The following is a 19,482-nucleotide window of genomic DNA, read 5'->3' as shown; positions in this document are numbered from 1 at the left end:
AAAAAAAAAAAAAAAAAAGGCTTTGGGAAAAGCATCAACACATGATGCCTATTCGTCACCAAGAACTGGCGGAGATGTTTTGACTAATGTTACCTTCTAGATGCTCTGTGTCCTGTTAGACTAAGAGATAATCTCAGCTTCACCTTGGTGCAGAGCGAGGTGTGGACCAGATTTCTCCTCCAACTGCGTTAGGATCAATTGGCCTGAAACTCTACTGTAATCAGAGCGTAATGTTTTTTTTTTTTAAGTCTTCCAGTGCCTAAAACTTGCTCAATAATGAATCCCTCACAACCTCGTTACTGTGTCCTTTATCGTCCCACTTGTTTCCACTCATCATTTCTGTCTAGATGCATTGTTAACCATTATGTAAAGACAAAAACAAAAACAGCCGCTAACTACACTTCAGGGCTCTTGATCTGAAATACAGAGGAGCTCAGGTCGTACCAGAACCAGCAGCCTGGTCCTCTGACAGATGCCGGGCAGGTAGGGGAAAGGCGGGTTCTCCTCTCCTCTCAAGCACCTACTGAGCCAGCTGAACACACAGGGAGGCTCCGGCCTGAGGAAGGATGGACGCTGCATCTGATCAATCAGTGCTGAGGAGGAACAGACGTGGAGGTGGGGGAGATGGACAGAGGGCGAGGAGAAGGACATGTCGCACGATTACAAAGGCAACAACAAAAGCTGAACACCAGTTAGATAAAGTTGCGGATATAATTACAGAAACATCTTTAACTTCACCAACAATGACCGGTTCATTAATGCTTCCTACCCTGGTCGATGAAGCAGCTCTCAGTAAAGCCACTAATTAATGAAGGGTAGTCTCTCCAGTAGAGATCCACATATTCTTCCAACTGAAGGTCCCTGCAAATGAAAACGAACACGTCACACCACATGCTGAGTGACTCTAGTCACACTGATGATAAAAAAACGTATAACCTTTTATCGCTCATCTTTTATAGCTGCATCTAAAATTAAAAATGGCTCCTCTCCCAAATACAATCAGTGACATTTAACTTGCTTTGGGCAGTAACTGAACGCACAGCAAAAGTAATTAATGGCCGTGAATCGTCACCATTTAGCTTAACCCCAGATAATCAATAGTTTTTAATCCTGGTACGAAGCCCAGACACAATTTCCGGTTTGTTAATATCCATTTTCCACAGTTCGTAGGCTTACAAATCATGATCCAAGTCCTTCATCCTACATGGAGGTTTTGCCTGTGGTTTCTCTAGTTAAAAATATTAATAATAATAAATAATAATTTACGTTCTAACCATCTACACGATTAAACTGTCACAGCTTCATAAGCTAACATTTAAATGGATTTAAATGTGTACTTGAATCTTATAGTGAAGGTACAGTTGGGTTGTAATGGAACCATCAGGGGTTTAAGGTGCTGACTTGGATATTAATCCATGAAACAATCTGTGGGATGAGCTGGACAAACAAACTGAGAAGTGTGGAAGCCCCACCTCGCAACTTTAGGCCGACGGTCACAGGGTTAAGGCTGAGCGTTGAACACTGTCCTATACTATACACAGGTGTGGCCTAAATCAGTAAGTGTGTAGGTAGTAGAGATCCACTACAGTCTGGATTGAGCTGTATTTACTGCAGCCAGGGAAGCATTTCTAGTCATTTCCAGAGGGTAACTACAGATTTGTATACCCGAGTTACAACTACCCACAGATTTATCTAAAAATATATACATGCTATTATAAAATAAATGATTTAAAAAAACTAATACCTCATAGGTAAATGTCTAATGAAACAATCAACCAGTCATTTTAGGATAAACCATTTACTAAAGTGTGGAGAGTGTTAAATTTTTCACCATACTTAGCAACCCACATACTAACAACACAGGCCAATTACTCTCAAGAGCAATTCACTCTGCCACTCCACCTGTTCTGTTATTGTCATTGTCACCAATCACAGCGGTCACTTGAAGTACATGTCATGAAAGAGCCTTGATTACTTGCGAGCTTTCATCAAAAACAATGAGGCGTGTTCCCTTTTCTCTTTCACGGTGAGAGAGTTCAGTGTTGCCGGTGGAAAATCAGACGCGGTTGTGTTCGTCGTGGTAAATGTCACAGGTCTCTTCTTTGTTTGCAACCAATGTGTATTAAAAGGAGGTTCCTTGTTTTGTCTGCCGGTTCACTTCCATTCAGTTCTGTGACAGCACATCTTTAAGTTCCATTTTAATTTAGGAATATGTACGGAAAACACTCGGCTCAAACGACCGTGACGCAGCGGAGTGATATTAATGTTCCGGGCAGCTGTAAATAGAGACACAGATTACAGTAGTTACCTGGCCAGTTGTTGTAGCAGACAGACCAGCGATGAGGCTCGGGCTCTCTGCAGCTCATCCAGCTGCAGCTCCTGATACAGAAGATGGAGAACGTAGAAAAGGGCGGGAATGTGAGGGAAGAGGGGAGCTGAACTGTCCAGCTTCAGGGACGGACTCGAGGGACAAGACGCCTTGGGACACAAAGAAGACAAAAGACGGAAATGACAAAAGAGAAGTTATGAGCATGCAGACATTGTCATTGCAGCTTAAATCAGTAGACTATAAGCAATACTTTCTTAGTTACGAGAAAATCTCTCATTTAAACCAGTGGTTCCAATTTGAATAATCTCCACAGCTCAAATGAACTCCATTGTAATTCCATCTTTTTCTATTACTTTTTGATGCCACATATACGACAGAAAAGATATTCAACATAGAAACACTAATATGATTAAAGGAAAATAATAATATGTTGAAGGGGTGGACACATCAACCTAGTGTCATCGGAATCTAAAGAAACTAAATTTTAAGGAACAAACTAAACTAAACCAAACAGTGGGTTACATACAGAGGAAAGAGGCTCAGTCTCTGTGGTGAGAGTGTTATTTGTGCCAGTGGAGTCCACTGGGCTGCAGGCAGGCTGGGAATTCATCTGACGGTGGTAATGAGAGCCCAGTAAGTAGTCCCAGTCCTACAGAGAGAAACAGAGTAGAAGGGTTTTTGTCTGATAGGATGGACATTCTCAGACTATGCAAAGGTGACTTGTCCAAGACAGACTGCGTGTTAGTCCCTAACCAGTCACATCTTTCAGTCTTCGACTGTTGGAAAAGTGTGACAGTATGTGTTGTCTGCTCTTTGCCATGCCTCTCGTTTTGTCATGTACACAGAAGACCATTCTGAGTTTGTATCGGCCAATATCTTGGAAATGTTGTAAAAGTTATCACACTCGAGAGAAGGTAAAAAATGGAGACTCTTGACCTTTTTTTGAAACAGATGTAGGTGCAGTTAATCAATGTTGAACAACAGGTACTTTTACTGAAATCACAGCAATGCAGAAAACAGAGAAGTCTAAGGAGAAGGAAAATAGGGAATTTTCTGTGCTTGTCCGTCTGACTGAGATGTGAACGCGTCTCTTCCACATGTAGTTAGATTCCTGGAGCAGTGTTTGTAGTCAGGCTCCGTGGCAGACGACGAAGCCAACTCAAAACAATGAATCTGGTTTAACTGAGACACTAAGCCATGATTTATATATTTATCCTCTATATTTATCCGTACTGTGATAAGTCAAAAAATAAAAATGTCTTGTCCCAATAAGCCATGACATATTCTGCCACTGTGTCTGGTCTTTTTCTCAGGACAACATGCCTGACAATCATTTCACACGACCCATTTCTTTCGGCCCTATTAGGAGCTCGTATCATGTTCGTATTTTGAAGCCTGAAACTGGCGTCTGAACGAGCAAGAAAGAGAATATTTGTGTGAGTCGTTGTTCACAAAATGAAAAACAGATTTCACTGAACATCATATATGTTTTATAGGGGATGTTATGTCTTCTGTGTAACGACTGTGGCTGCAAAACCATCACCACATTTTGGCTCGGAGACAAAGGCAAAACAAGCTGACAGTATGAGCAGCGTGTTTCAATTGAATCTGACTCATGCATTACCCCGGAGCAAACACACACTAAACTACAGAGTAAAATCTGAGCCTCTAGCTGTTTGACATTTGCTAGTCATGTTTTGCTCTAATGAGAACATAAATATACACAGATTACTTAAGAACCCTCCACCGTTAATTGGGAATATTTTAAAAAGAACTCCGACGGGTCGGCTGAGGTTATAGGAAAGAGGTCGGGAACACACTCCTACATCTGTGAGCAAATGTGTGTTTAGAACTAAATTGCAGAGAACCGCTTATTTGAACGTCCTCTGGGTTAAGTGGACTTGCCTAAAGCGCTGTGGTTTGACTGCGTGTGTCAGGACACATTTATTCTTTAAATATTTTAGCTTCTCTTTCAACTACCAACCGTGTCGTTGGCATGAATGTGAAATTGTAGAATGAAAAACTTCAAGAATAGAAAAAGACTCTTATGGTAGAAAAAATGTTGTTGTTGTGGTATTGTTAATGTTTATCATTCTGTCTAGTATTGAATGATTTCCCTTTTGTCGTGTTTTCTTTCCTTGGACTTTCACCGGAGGATAAACCCTGCATGTGCCCCACAACAGGTCACGGCGTAGTCACGCACCTCATCAGAGCCCCCGTCAGAGGGACGAGCCTTCTTCGCCGCAATCACCGGAGAGAGAGGCACTTCAAAATGCAGCTGGGGAAACAAGGTGGACGGCATTTAAAGGGCCAAGGTCAAGGCGCGTAAATGAGTCAAAATGAGCTTTTGCAGGTTAAGAAGTGAAAACGCCACAACAGCCGGCCGAGTCTTGAGCAGCCGACTGACTCACGTTTCTGGTCCAGGTCAGGCGCTCGGTGTTGTAGCCCATCAGCGTCATGAAACAGGTGACAAAAAGGTTCCACTCTGTGTGGGCGCTGGGGCCGCCAGGGGCGTTGTAGATGTTATACCACTTCACCAAGACCTGCAACAGAGTTTATTTCTATGTCAGTTTATAGATAACGTAAAAAATATGCAAGCAATATCAGTTTGTATAAACAAATAATTTTAAAGCCCAGAAAATGTTATTTATTATTCAGGTTCCCGCTCTGAAAACGGAGTCATACATAAACACATACTCGGCCAAACCAGCTTCGGTTTTGTGTTTTTTCTGTATCTGTGAGAAGGTGCTCTGATGAAAAGCATAATATGCTGATGAGTACTGAGCCACATCTAAAATAAACCAAAATGCAGTGGGGTCATAGAGAATAGAGAAAACAGGAAATACACCCAGATCAGATTAAATCAATGTGTGTAATGTGTCTTCAGCAGCAACTTTGACTTCCGTTTATTTAGTTGTTGATGTGAACGTGAATCACAACCAAGTTCTCATGGGATTTAATGATAACACTGAAAATACGTTACTAAATAAAGAACACGCCTGTATAACAGCTCATCTTTTTTGTGGCAATTAAGCTACTATGACCGATTAATTTCCCTTGTAGATCATTCATTTCTAGTCTAACTCTATGTTGGTTTAGCATGAAGTTAATCCTACAGCAGACAGACCATCCAGTTGGTAAATCCACACAGACTTAACCACACAAACTGGCAACACATTTTCCATTGTATTTTAAGAATTTACTCAAAGTAGTCATCGCTTCCACAAACCTTCATGGCAGCGTCTTTAGGCAGGATGAAACGGATCGCCTGAAGGCACTTCCTCACTGGAATAAATTAGGCAAAAGAGGGAAAAGGGGAAGGCAGTAAGGGGAAAACAAAATTTTAAAAAAATGGTAAATTCAGTGGAGCCAAGTGCCCAATACCTTTACAAAGTTTCTTGTTGCAATAAACATAAATATTAAAATTATTTAGGAGTTATTTTGGGGAAACACTGGTACTCAAAATAATTACATTATAAAATCCAGGTTTCATGTTGATATTGGGAATTCCCAAACAGCTATTGCTATGTTTTGTTTGTGTGTGAGTCCTAATTTGCTGTCAAGTTCCATCATTGACTTTTCTTATAGAAGCATAAGATGCTAATATATTAAGGCCACACAGCCACATTTCTTAAGGGTTTCACTCTCTGGTTTCCCGTAAAGCATTCAGTACCTGTGAGAATTTGGGAGAAATATGCGGGCATTACTTTATAACTTTAAAATCAAAGGAAAACATTTGCTTTTCAATGTGTAGCAGTATGTATGAATGTACGTACGTATGTATGTATGTACAGTGGGGGAAATAAGTATTTGATCCCCTGCTGAATTTGTAAGTTTGCCCACTTCCATAGAAATGATCAGACTCTGGTTTTTATGGTTGTTTACTGGTTATGGGTATAGACAGAATATCAATCGAAAATGCATAAAAAACACACAATCTAAAAGTTATAAATTGTTATGTATTTTATTAAGGGAAATAAGTATTTGATCCCCAACAATTCACTTAGAATTCAGGCTCCTACAGATTGGCTGGTGCGCATGTGGCACACAGCTGTGCTCAGTCAACTAATTACCAATACTCCTGATCTTAACTCGTCATGTATATAAAGCACACCTGCTCTAAGAATCAGTTTCTTACATTCCAACTTCTACAGCACCATGGGCAAGACCAAAGAGCTGTCAAAAGATGTCAGGGACAAGATTGTAGACCTGCACAAGGCTGGTATAGGTTACAAAACCATCAGCAAAAGGCTTGGTGAGAAGGTGACAACTATTGGTGCCATTATTCGCAAGTGGAAGACCCATAAAAGGACCATCAACTGTCCTCGGTCTGGAGTGAGGATGATGATGAGAAAGGTGAGGGAGCAGCCTAAAACAACACGGCAGGAGCTTGTTAATGATCTGGAAGCAGTTGGGACCTCCGTCACCAAGAAAACAGTTGGCAACACACTGCGCCGTTATGGATTGAACTCTTGCAGTGCCCGCAAGGTCCCCCTGCTCAAGAAGGCACATGTACAGGCCCGCCTTAAGTTTGCCAGTGAACATCTAAATGACTCAGAGAAGGCTTGGGAGAAAGTGCTGTGGTCTGACGAAACCAAAGTTGAGCTATTTGGCATTAACTCGACCCGCCGTGTTTGGAGGATGAAAAAACGTGAGTATGACCCAAAGAACACCATACCCACGGTTAAGCATGGAGGTGGAAACATCATGTTTTGGGGCTGTTTTTCAGCAAAGGGTACAGGGCAACTTCACCGCATTATGGGGCCAATGAATGCAGCCATGTACTGTAACATCTTGGACAAAAACCTTCTTTCCTCAGCAAGAACACTGAAGATGCCTCGTGGGTGGGTTTTCCAACATGACAATGACCCAAAACATACTGCCAGGACAACAAAGGAGTGGCTCAAGAAGAAGCATATTAAGGTCATGGAGTGGCCTAGTCAGTCTCCAGACCTTAACCCGATCGAAAACCTGTGGAGGGAGCTGAAGCTCCGAGTTTCCAAGAGGCAGCCAAGAAACTTGAAGGATTTAGAGACTGTCTGTAAAGATGAATGGGCCAAAATCCCTCCTGCGCTGTGTGCAAACCTGGTGACCAACTACAAGAAACGTCTCATCGCTGTGCTTGCCAACAAAGGTTTCTCTACAAAGTACTGACTTGTGTTGTGCTTGGGGATCAAATACTTATTTCCCTTAATAAAATACATAACAATTTATAACTTTTAGATTGTGTGTTTTTTATGCATTTTCGACTGATATTCTGTCTATACCCATAACCAGTAAACAACCATAAAAACCAGAGTCTGATCATTTCTATGGAAGTGGGCAAACTTACAAATTCAGCAGGGGATCAAATACTTATTTCCCCCACTGTATGTATGTATGTATGTATGTATAGGAGTAGGAGTATGCAGGTTTGAATCTCTGAGTAATTTCCTACAACCGTTTTAATTTTGGACCAAAACATTGTAAGGGGAAAAAAAAATCTGATTTTAACCACCCGGTGTTGTCTTTGTGGTCCTCTTCCTCTTCCTGTAATTTTTTTTGCCTCTTTTCCTCAACATCAGAAAACAAAGAGGAAATTAAAAAGTAACCCCCGCTACCAGTAATCAGTGCTGCTGTGTCTCCCAACAACTCTGACCAATCAGATTCCTAATCACTGTCACTAGGCTATCTTAATTGGACGTCCAGAGCGGGAAAGGTCAACGAAGAGGTGGATAAATGCCATTTCATTAGAGGAAGAAAGAAGCGTCCGTAGGATCGATTAATATATAATGAGGAGCGATGCATGTATAGGACACAAAGGCAGACGCACAATAGTGCACGCACCCTAGTGACGCTGAAGGCTTAAAATCATTTTTTTCTTAAAAGAAAAAAAAAAAAAACAGTAAAACCCGAGCTTTAACAAAAGCCAGGGAAGATTAGGAAACTTGAAGGTTCACAGTAACATCTGAACAGACCCAGGGACCCATTAGTGGTAAACAACAGAGGAGATAAAGCAGCTGACCCCCACTTTAATTGGCATCATATTATTCTTTAGTACTTGGTCGTCATAAAAATCGTGGTGCAGGAAAATGCCTGGACAGCTGCTGCATTTGTCACGGCTTGGCAGTAAAACATTTATTTGTGGGACAGCTTTAACGTCAACATTTCCAACTGATAGCAGGCATGGATGTTTGTCCACCTCTTTCAAGACATTTTATCGATTAAACGATAAGGAACGTCGTGGGCTGATATGCTAATTATCTGACATGAATTAAGGAATCAACAAATGACCAGAAGGACGACAGCAGGTGTTTTTAGGCTTTTCCGTTGGAACTAGACAGAGAAACCTCACTGATGCAGTGGATTACTCATTATCTGTGTGTGTGTGTGTGTGCGTGTGTGCGTGTCTGCCTTGTAATGACATCCTCAATACATCGAGAACATACGTCACTGTGTAACAATGTAGAGCGGCTCTTAAATCTAATTTCAGCGACGTGACTGCTTTGACTCAGCCATCTGTGTATGTGTGTTCGGCGTCATTTATAATGTCTACATATTAACGACAGACAGCATAACTGGCCACCAGCAATTATCTACTCTTAAATATGTCTGTGCATGCGGTGTATTTTTTAGCATTTATATAGTGAGTGTGTGTGTGTGTGTGTGTGTGTGTGTGTATGTGTGTGTGTGTGTGTGTGTGTCTCACCCAGCTCTGAGGTAGCAATCTCTGGGATAGATATCCTCAGCATCGTGCCACTGCTCAGTTCCTAGAGACGGAGAAAAACACATTCAATCTCATTCAAGTTCAATTTCATATTTGTACAGTTGGATAAAATATTACTTCCCACAATTTTATCATTTACAGCGTTTCCTACTAAGGCAGGTAAAAGTGTCAACACCACAACAGGAAAAAAAAAAAAAAAAAAAGAAGTTTCAGCTTAAGAGAAAAATTAATGGTTGTGTGCAGTGATTCATAGTTTCCAAGTGCACTAGACATAACACAAGATCAAATAACAGTGAATCACACACAGCTGGAAACGTCTGTTTCTGCTCTCGACATCAGATTAAACTTTCAGCCTAATCAGTGATGTCACAGCAGGTGATTAAAAACTCGGTTCTCGCTGGAAAGTTTCGACCCATAGAGACGCCGCCTATATCTCTGACTTCATGGTGCAGCGAGTTATAGTCAATTATCATTAAAGCAGTGTTTCCTGTTGGCATTTTCTGCGCAGTTTACTGAGAAGTTGTTGTTTTTTTTAATGCCGTTATATATTTAGATTCTGTTTTCTCACAACTTATCTTGAGTTGTGAATGGATTCTTATAACCATTCACAACTTGGAAATAAAAATAAGATGCATGCTGGGTCCATCTATGAAACTGGGGAAAAAAGTAATTTGTTACATAGCACAGTAATGAAGAAACAGTCTGAATTACACCAATCAGCCACAACATTAGAACCACTATGTGTCAGCAGCCACGTGCCGTCACTGACGGTACATGAGGTCAAAGGAGCATAAATACCTTTTTTTTTTTTTTATTGACTTCATCCTGTGATGAGTGATCGGTATATAGCAAATAGTGCTTTCGTGACTGGTCATCCATGAGAAATCTCGCTGCAGTCTTGCAGGACAGGGTTCGTAAGATTTGTGTGAGAGATCGGAAACACGAGAGAAGCTACAACTCTGAGAGCACCGTTAGTCCTGAAAGCGGGTTTGTGGCAGTATTTTGTAACAGCAACATTTTTTTTTTTATAATGCACCCAGTTACAGTTCCATTTTTGTTGTTTTACAATGTTTATTTTGAGCTTCTGATGATCTCTCATTGCTGCACTCAGCTGAATGAGGAGTCAGCTAATTTTAGTGCATGTTCTCTATAATTATGCTCAAAATCTCCTTTCAGCTGAAGCTCTGTCATGGCCTGACCTGCAACAATAAATCAAACCATGTAATGTCTAGTACTGGGAAAAGAAACTGAACATGGACCAACATGTGAACGAAGCAGGGTCAAAGGTCAATGCTGGAGGTAGTGTTCCCTTTTGAAAACACACACACACACACACACACAAACCTACCAAAGTGACTCGGTTGCAGACCGGATCCCGCAAAGCATGGATGTAGGGTGTAGCTTGTTGAAAGCTGTAATCCTCCAAAAATGAAGCTTCGTGATGTTTAAAGTTTGGGCCTCTTAGCTCTGACAACGGTGACGGTAAAACATCCTGGCAGGGGCAGAGTGGAGAGTTGAACATAATAAGTAAGGAAGTCAGATTATATGCCAATTTTGAGATTATTTTCAGATTTTGTCCAAGTAGTAAAATGAATTAAATCGCCTTGAGATTAAATCAAGTGCCCGTGTTTACTGTGACGGATTGTCTTGCACAGTGGAAATTGTCTTTAAGAGAGCACATTATTGAATAGCAACACACTGATATCAGCGATCTGTGCGGGGAAAACATGCGGCGGTACCTCAACGAGTCTTTGGAGGTGCCTGCTGCCAGCGTTAGTGGGTGTGCTGACGTTCTCCACTGGCGTGCTGAGGTACGGGAGGTGATTGGTCAGACCGAAGGTGGGTGACAGGAGGCCGGGGAAGAAGACCTTACTGACCTGGAGAAACACCAAGAAAGTCATGACTTCACCACCCAGAAATAGGACTTCAACAAACAGTAGATGGATGACTAATCCGTACTTACCCTGGTGACTCCTGTGTAGAGAACCAGGCTTCCACAGGCCTCTAAAACCAGCATGGCGTCTATGTTCTACGCAACAAGTTAGTGTAATTGTTAGAAACAAACCTTGGGTATGCAACTAAACATGATTTTCATTTTCTACTAAAATTGAAGAAGACAATGGAAATTTTTACTACAGATTTGATTTATTAACCAGTTATAACAAGAAGAGGAGGTTTTAGTTGTAATGTTTTTTTTTTTGTTGCTGAGAACCTTTTACCATGTTTATCTTCTGTCAACATGTCGTACCTATGATATTAACTATTAATGCAATTTCCAGCATTTAACTAAATTCACTCACAGGTGCAATCAGCTGTTTTAAAGATGTTTTAAAATCAATGAATAAACCGTCTTGAAATCTTCCATTTGTTTTTAAATTTGTTAATTTAAGCCTAATATATGACAGACAAACAGAGTAACACTACATCAGAACTCATTATCTATTTAATATTGGAGATAAACTAAAACTGCAACATAAAAGCTGGTCTATTAGTAGCTAAACTGAAACTGAAATCCCATACTCAAAACCAAAAGCAATTACTAGATTTCAAACTGTAGTTCCTCTGTAGTACATAAATTGCAACTTCGCTGAGAAATGTAAGTGACCAAGCATCATTCTTTTTCTGGATTATAGTAATTTGTGAGTTTACTAGTCTTCATCTACCATCTACAGACTTCCATGTGAACATCTCGATGTACCTGCAGAGGCTCTGCGTCTTTGGCAGGGATGGTTGTGACCGAGGGGAAGATGAGCTGAGACGGATCGTTGCTCTCAATAAACTTCACACATCTGTGGACACAACGACACAGACGCTAACTGGTAAATGATGACATATGTGTATGTTAGTGTTTGTATAAAATCTATACACTCTATGTATCTAACTGACCTGAGTTGTTGATGAGACTCCACCAGGAAGCAGAGGTAGTGGTTCTCACAGAGGTCAGAGGTCAGGAACACTTTAGACGCCTGGCTGCTCATCTCCCTATAAGTCATGTGAAGCATAAGCAGTTACTATACAAGAATAAGAACAAATACAAAGAGTATTACAAACAAAAAATATATAGAATTATCGCCTTCTGGTGGTATGAATCCTCCAATGACTGTAGCTACAATTTAAATCCATGTGTGTAGATAATATATATATAATATAGCACAGACTTTTCAGGAACATTGTGAGTTGCCCTTTAATTTCTTGAAAATAAAATGTAATTTTATCCCATTCGATATTTATGTGAGCTCATGTCAAAATCAGTGTATGGATTCTGGAGTTATTGGCAACATTTTTTTTTTTTTTTTAATCATAGTGATCTCGAACTTTAACCACAAAATCATCCTCCATAAGGTTCATCCTCGAGTCCCAGATCTGTGCTGAACTTGAAGAAATTTGAACGGAGCATTCCTGAGATATCAAGGTTACAAGAAAAAGACAGATGTACGTTCCCTTCCAGAGGGATAAACATCAGGAGCCTGTTTCTCAGACAAAAGAAAACTAACGCAATAAAATAAATGAATCTGAACACACGGTACATTTTTCAGCTTCCCATGAAAAACATTTCTAGTGGCATCGTCCCACCAGACCAGCAAAATCTTCAGTGCTTACAGTCTCTCCTTTTGCTCTGGCAATAGTCTCACATTTAACAAGGTGAAGCATAGCAGAAAACAAATGATGAGGAAATGTTCTTAAAGCTGTTTTTTGAATAGAAATGTTGAAGAAGTTTAATGTAAGCAACCATGTTAATAGCTACAAGTGCTGTCAGTGGGGGTCTTTGGGTCAACACCTTGTGCTGTTTTTCATGTTTTTTCTGCTGAGGGATGGCTGCTGCCATCAATGAGTGTCATTGCTATGGGGTGGGGGTGTCTTGTCTGGTCTGGTCTGGTCTGGTCTGGTGGTACATGTCTAAGTAACATCCACACGAACGCCAGGTCCAAAAGTTTCCCCCCCCAGATCTGGTCATTTGGCCGTTACCTGTGACAGCCAGCAGTGACTGTCTCACTCCACAGCTGTTCCATGCAGAGGTCTGGTATGATGGGCTCCATCTCCGGCACCAGCATCATTTCATTGACGGTACAGTTGGGAGACGGCAGGAGGCCGTGGTGCGTCCTGGATGACGGACTGTGAAAAGACGTGTTGAAACGAGACGCACCAGAGAAGGACGGAGCTGCCATGCCCGGAGAGTGGGCACGACTGGAGAAACAGAAACAGAAGCAGAAGAGAAACAGAAAACACAGTAAGTTGTTGTGGAAAGTTGTTGGTGTGTAATTTATCTGTCATCAACTTGGTTCACATATAATATGATCTGCTTCTTTTATAAAATGTTATGAGCGTCACCTGAGGGCGGCCATGTTGGATATACTCGGGGAATGAATTCGAGAGTGTATTCCTGGTGAGGATGCCATGATCCTGCTCTGGTGACTGTGAAGAGCGCTGTAGTGGAGAGGAGAGCTGGTACCAACAGCACAACTAGAGCAAGAAAAACAATTATGGGTCAGACAGGTAAATTTAAATAATTAAGCCTTTTCTTTTCTCTTATCTGTATTTTACTTATTAAATCCAACTAATGACTAATCCTACCAACTATAGCCAATATTTTTGGCTTTGAAAATGACTAAAAAATATGCTTTTCTCTTTACTTATTGAAGCTCTATGCGCACGCAGTGGTATCAGTACCTTGTTCCGGTTCCAGGCCCGAGCCCAGTTGTCCCAATGCCACCAGGAGAGTCGAGGCGTGAGATATTGCGCAGGTGAGAGGTGAGGAAGCCCGAAGCCATCAGACCCAACGGTGTGCCAACCGGCTCCGCTGGACACCGCAGGACTGTAGACCGCTCCTAATGGAGGTGAAAGACCCCAGATTAGGAAAGAAACAAGTGTTTGTATGTGTGTATTTGCAGGTGTCTGTGTGCTCACTCACATCATGTGTGACTTTGCGTAATGCCCAGACTGAGTGTATTCCCTGTACAGAGTCATATGATACAACTATAGAGGGCTGGCAGCAGGTGAACACTATCTTCATGGTGGAGTCAGACACGTACTGCACACGGGAGCCATCAAACGCACCTGGAGCAAACAAACACACACAGATTCAGTCAAAAATACGGACTGGTCATTAGCAAAGACAGACAAATGACAAAATGTTTGTGTCTGTCATACCTGTAGGTTTACATACAAGCGGTGCAATCTCATCCAGAGGATGCAGCATGCTGAACACAGTGGGCAGAGGTTCCCTGTACAGGAAAAAAAAAAAAAAAAAGAGCTCAATCCCTCATAACCTCCTGCACACAATGGTTTGTGTGAGTGTACTCTACTCTTCATCAGCGTTTGATTTACTGAGGACTCATTTGTTCAGGTTTTGAGCTTTAATGTTTGTCACTCCTTCACTTCACATGAGTGGGTGGATAAATCCTAACAAAAACATGGCTCTTTGTGATGCCATTGTGTACGGATTTTCTTATGAGTGTGCTTATGAGTGTTTGTTCGTACCCAGGCGAGCCGAGTTGTGTGTCATTCGTTGTGTTTTTACGCTCCAACAAAAGTCCAAACTTGGTTGCCCAGACATCTGAGACCTGGAAGAGACGGAGCAGACATAGAGATATTTTTAACGGTTATTGTTGTATAAAAACAACCACGAGTAAAGGCTCCACTATGTTCACCAATCCCTAACTGTGTGCATCTAACACTTAATACTTATCAGGGATCAGACAGTTTGCAGTACTTTCTGACTCAGAGCAGATCCCTACTGCAGCAGAAATGAATCTGAAAGCAGTGATGATGCACAACAGTAAAGTTACAGACGAGACAGTCAAACACTGAGCAAGTCACTATGAACTTAAAGTTGGGAAAAACTGCAGATTCAGACATAAATTCTCTAAAAATGATTCTGTCTTTAGGTTCATCACTGCCCATACTTGTCCCTTTCAGATGTTTTTAAGAGAAACTTGTTATGTTTCTCTCACAGCAGTCTCAGCTACAGATTGCTAATAAATGTAATGCATTTCAATTGTTTGGTATTATGATCTGAGATGCTGATTTACAGCACTTAAAACCACTTACTGACCAATATTAACTCTCTCTAATCTGTACAGTACAAAAGACGTGCCAGCTCAATTTTAGCCAACAATAATTCAGTCAACATCATCTAAAACATGCCTGGTAATGAATGCATGGTAGCTATTGTTGACTTCCAGCTTTGCAACTGCAAATGTTGTCTGCCTTTTTTAGTCTTCTGTGATAGTAAAATAAGATTACTGACATGTTTCAAGCCATTAAATGATGGTCATTATTCTCTATTTTGTTGATATTTTAAAAATTAAACAATAAGTAGCTTAACTACAATAATTTACTTTAATTAACTGCACTTCCAGTCCACTTGAAATCATATGCATATGACTTGGTATTGAACCATATAAGGTCAAGGACAGAGCAGAACCCCAAGGCTTTCAATGTAAGGACGCCACAAATATAACAAAAGCTCTAGCAAGGAGTTTCTTGCTTTGCCCACAGTGACCCATTCCCAGCTCGCTTCTATAATCACTTCAGTCCTTTTATGAGAGTGGGTGCCAAGCGTTTCCGCTATTAAATGTCGAACAGTTCATCATCACCTACTGAGGCCTCCAGCAAGAAAAACAAACACACAGCAGAGCATGATTTTCTCCGAACAGGTCACAAACACTGTTTCTGAAAGGTATTGTTAAGGCAAATCAAATTACATTTTGTTGTTGTGCAACAGGCTAATGGGACCAATACACACACTATGCGCATATATACAAAATGCACATAAAAAAAAAACATATCTGCATGTGGTCAGAGCCATAAATACACTTACAAAGAAGAAAAGCAATCACAGACTAAGTCCATAAGCTGGGCTGTCAACCACACACCTAAATAGAAATCTATATGGATAATGTTCCTTACCACTGTCAGTGATTCAACATTTCCATTATTGTCGGTTAACCAGAGTATGGTTCACCCACCCCGGGGACGATCACTAATCTGACTAATGCTTAAATAAAAGCAACACACAGCATCTACATAGAAAAGAAACAGCAGGGTATCTTTTACTAGGTGGAATAAAAAACTGTGTGAACAACGGCAATAACGTTGTACCTACAAATCTGGTAGCATGTCACAACAAGATTTAAGTTTAGAGAATGGAGTTGTGTGGCTAAAAGCTTTACCTACAGTATCGCTTCGTGTGGACCTATAGTACCTCACCCACTGTTTCTATTCCCCTCACCTGGAATGGTAGTGGTGAGATGAAGTCCTTCCCGGTCACAGTGTGAACGTTGATGCAGCTACTCTGTACGATACACACCGTGTGCTCTACGTCTTCCTCTGCAAAACATTAAATAAGCTTTGATGCAACACAGCAATGACATAAATGGATGATTCAGGAACATGAGTTTCTGTTTAAAAGGTAAATGTTGTAAATTGCACAGTACCGTCTTTCTTGTTGTGAGGAACAGCAAAATTACACCACAAGGCCTATAGATAATAAAACTGGGTCAGTTGCAAGAAAACAAACATTTTTGACTGTGAGAAGTTTTAAGCACTGGACCTGCTGCACTGGGCTGTCGACGGTGAAGGCTTTATATACACTGGAGGCTTGTGTGCGACTGCCCTGGCTCCAGACAACCACATTCCCTGCTGCATAGAGCTCTTCTTCAAACTCCACATCCTCCTCCTCTTTGACCCCCACGCACCCTTTCCTAAGCTGCCAGCATTCCTGTCAATCAAAACATATCCATCAGATCAACACAACAAGGTCCAAATTGAAACAACTAACTGTGCTTGTTGCACAATAAGTGTTATTAATTGTGTTATTTCATGAGAAACAAGGTCATAGAATATTACTTGCAAGAGTGAGAAACAAAAAGAAAAAAACTCAAATGTAAGAAAGAAATTTTCAACACCTTTATGTTAAAGTGAGCACACTAACACAATTCGACATCAGAGCCATTCTGCACAGTACAACCAAACAATCCTATGAAATCTCACCCTTTCTCTCTCCTGAAGGCTGACTTCCTGCAGGGACCCCACCAGGCCAGCGGCACCGTCTGACGACCAGAGCTCAGAGGCGGGCTGGAGCTCCCTCAGCTGCAGGTTGAAGGCGTTTGGATGATTCCTGCAGTGCTCGCGGCCAAACGGGACAAACGACTGCAATTCCCCTGCGGCGATCATCGTGGCTGTCTCTTCATACACGACTTCCGACATGAGTTCCAGATATCAGCATTATTTCTGGGGAAATTAAGTATGCAGAAAATTATTTACAAATGTTAGCCATTTACTGGTCAGATGGATTTAACATTTTCTTCCTGACCTTCCCGTTGCTACATATGTAAACACAATCATTGTGATAGAGAGCTTCTATGCAGTGCAAGAAATGAATGAGCCTTGGCTATACCAAGCAAAGCACAGCTAAATATATTTTAATCCATTAATTAAGTTGTCATACAACACAGGAATAAAATTTAGATCTTCAAGATAAGTGAATTACAGCACTACTGTTGTATAGACTTCCTGTCCAAGCAAAGAGAAGAAGTGGCAGCAAGGTCCTTATGTCAACAACAGACACAGAAGAGAGCAAAAACAAAGACCAACTAAAAGAACAGCAACCTGTCAAAGAGGTTAATTCATTTATTTATTTTTGTGCTAAAGTGAGTATGAACTCAGAAATTAGCTTAAAGTTGTGCAGCTGTTAGGACAAGAGATTTCAGACTATTGGGATGATTGAGATGGTCTCGGTCAAAATAAACAAACGCATTCTCCTTAAACTTCCATAACGATGAGGTCTCTCGTCCCGAAATAAAATCATTAAAGACACTGAATGTCTGAACACCACTAGAGCCTCTGATTTCTCTACTTCTGTACAAGGTAGCTTGAATAAAACAGTCCCGAGCATGCTTTTATTTGCTGCATCTGTACGTCTATCGATAACAGCATTGTATGGTAACGTTACTGTTAGCGGTTACAGAATAGAGTAAAAAAAACTAACCCGTTAAACCATTTTCAATATTATTTCTGCGAGTCCACGCTACTACGTTAACATTAAAATCAACCCTGGCGGAGACAGTGTGCTTAAAGCTAACTGACGTCCTCAACCCGTGTTAATGTTGTTAACATTTCACATGGACTACATGAAGCTGTTAGTTTTTATATGTTGACAGTTAGCCGTGTTCCTACAGCTAGCTAAAAAATACTCTCCAGGACTAGCATGCTAACGCTAACCGCTCGAAGGCTGCCGTTGTTTTCACTGACTCGATTAGCACGCCAGCTAATGTTAGCTCCACTTAGCTCTGTGTTAGCAGGGAGGAATTCAGCCGCTAACCTGATAATAAGGAATAATCTGGCTCTTGTCTCGGAGTCCCTGTCTTCTCTTGTTACGAATCTTGCTTGAGCACAACGTCGTCGCGAGCGCCAACATAAAAACAAGTCGTATCATGTGCCAAATTGTTGATTTGGCCACAGCAGGTTTTCAAATGAGCGCGGACATCTTTGCTGTCCCGACATCCTCTTCCTCCACGAGTCAGCCAATCAGAAGAGAGGGAAGAATGAGCTCGGCGCTGATTGGCTGACTACGTCAGGACCAGGACCTGCTTGCACCTAAACCATGGAAGTGAACGAGAGAGAAGTTCAGCCACAAAAAAAGGAAATGAAAGAAAAGAAAAGGAAAGAAAGCGAGGATATAAGCATCTATTAATTTCTTTGTGGGGGATTTTAATTTTAATAAAGGTCTGGTAATATCTTAGTAGAGAAAGAAAACCTGAAAAATAATATCTTCACGAGACTTTGGAATTATTACAAGAAGTCCGTATTTTTCTATATAAGTATAATTACAAATGGTTGCATTTAATGTCCAATGGTTCTTTAATAATAATAATAGAAAAACACACACACACACACAAAGGCGAACAGAACTGTTGGTGGATTTAGATTTTTTTTTTCTAGAAAATGCTGCATTGAGTGTTGCTTATATGGATTCATTGTTCTATTTAAGTATTTAAGTGTTTTTAAAGTAAAAACGTTTCCTCTTTTGCAGTCCAATGAGATTCTTGTGTAATCTTGCTGTCTTCCAGGATAAAGATCACAGGAAAGTATCAACATTAGATGCAGCACTAGTACCAACTTTAAAGGAGGTATTGCTTTTCAAAAGAACAACAGTATTTGGGTTAACATATACTAACATTTATGCTGTTAATAAGCAGATCACGCAAATTTTTAAGTCCAGTTTCGTGTGTGCGCACGCTACCTTTTTCTGCACACAACTGTTTGCAGATGCTGATCAAACTGCATTTAAATAAAACAGAGGAAAAAGGGATTGCGATGAAAATCAAGTGATGACAAACAAGCACACTTCAAACAGTAAAGTTTACTTGGCTAAATGTGGAGGGTATTAATTAAAGTAGCAGATAAAATAACTGTCACCTCAATTAAGAATTAATAGGCTGATATT

The 19,482-nt window shown here is 40.8% G+C and overlaps 1 protein-coding gene across 2 annotated transcripts in view; it reads right to left on the bottom strand.

Annotated features, from left to right (window-relative positions):
• The window catches only part of anapc1 (anaphase promoting complex subunit 1), a 48,090-nt gene extending 29,559 nt beyond the window's left edge, over positions 1 to 18,531 (bottom strand). For both annotated transcript variants that reach the window (XM_047603622.1, XM_047603623.1), the window contains exons 1-24: positions 18,358 to 18,531; positions 17,028 to 17,267; positions 16,588 to 16,755; positions 16,472 to 16,514; positions 16,267 to 16,364; positions 14,514 to 14,596; positions 14,184 to 14,257; positions 13,945 to 14,090; positions 13,704 to 13,861; positions 13,365 to 13,496; positions 13,002 to 13,220; positions 11,922 to 12,017; positions 11,734 to 11,824; positions 10,999 to 11,064; positions 10,775 to 10,912; positions 10,384 to 10,527; positions 9,018 to 9,078; positions 5,559 to 5,614; positions 4,741 to 4,872; positions 4,533 to 4,607; positions 2,856 to 2,978; positions 2,309 to 2,478; positions 770 to 861; positions 445 to 593 (exon numbers count right to left, since the gene is read on the bottom strand). In XM_047603622.1, coding sequence (XP_047459578.1) covers positions 445 to 593; positions 770 to 861; positions 2,309 to 2,478; positions 2,856 to 2,978; positions 4,533 to 4,607; positions 4,741 to 4,872; positions 5,559 to 5,614; positions 9,018 to 9,078; positions 10,384 to 10,527; positions 10,775 to 10,912; positions 10,999 to 11,064; positions 11,734 to 11,824; positions 11,922 to 12,017; positions 13,002 to 13,220; positions 13,365 to 13,496; positions 13,704 to 13,861; positions 13,945 to 14,090; positions 14,184 to 14,257; positions 14,514 to 14,596; positions 16,267 to 16,364; positions 16,472 to 16,514; positions 16,588 to 16,755; positions 17,028 to 17,243 — 2,730 coding nt within the window. In that variant the 5' untranslated portion in view covers positions 17,244 to 17,267; positions 18,358 to 18,531. The remainder of the gene's footprint in view (positions 1 to 444; positions 594 to 769; positions 862 to 2,308; positions 2,479 to 2,855; positions 2,979 to 4,532; positions 4,608 to 4,740; positions 4,873 to 5,558; positions 5,615 to 9,017; positions 9,079 to 10,383; positions 10,528 to 10,774; positions 10,913 to 10,998; positions 11,065 to 11,733; positions 11,825 to 11,921; positions 12,018 to 13,001; positions 13,221 to 13,364; positions 13,497 to 13,703; positions 13,862 to 13,944; positions 14,091 to 14,183; positions 14,258 to 14,513; positions 14,597 to 16,266; positions 16,365 to 16,471; positions 16,515 to 16,587; positions 16,756 to 17,027; positions 17,268 to 18,357) is intronic.
• Positions 18,532 to 19,482: the final 951 nt, after the last annotated feature.

This window comes from Mugil cephalus, chromosome 13 (assembly GCF_022458985.1).
Source record: "Mugil cephalus isolate CIBA_MC_2020 chromosome 13, CIBA_Mcephalus_1.1, whole genome shotgun sequence".
Lineage (NCBI taxonomy): Eukaryota > Metazoa > Chordata > Actinopteri > Mugiliformes > Mugilidae > Mugil > Mugil cephalus.
The sequence above is the reverse complement of the archived record's forward strand: the minus strand, read 5'-3'. Positions and strand labels throughout refer to the sequence as shown.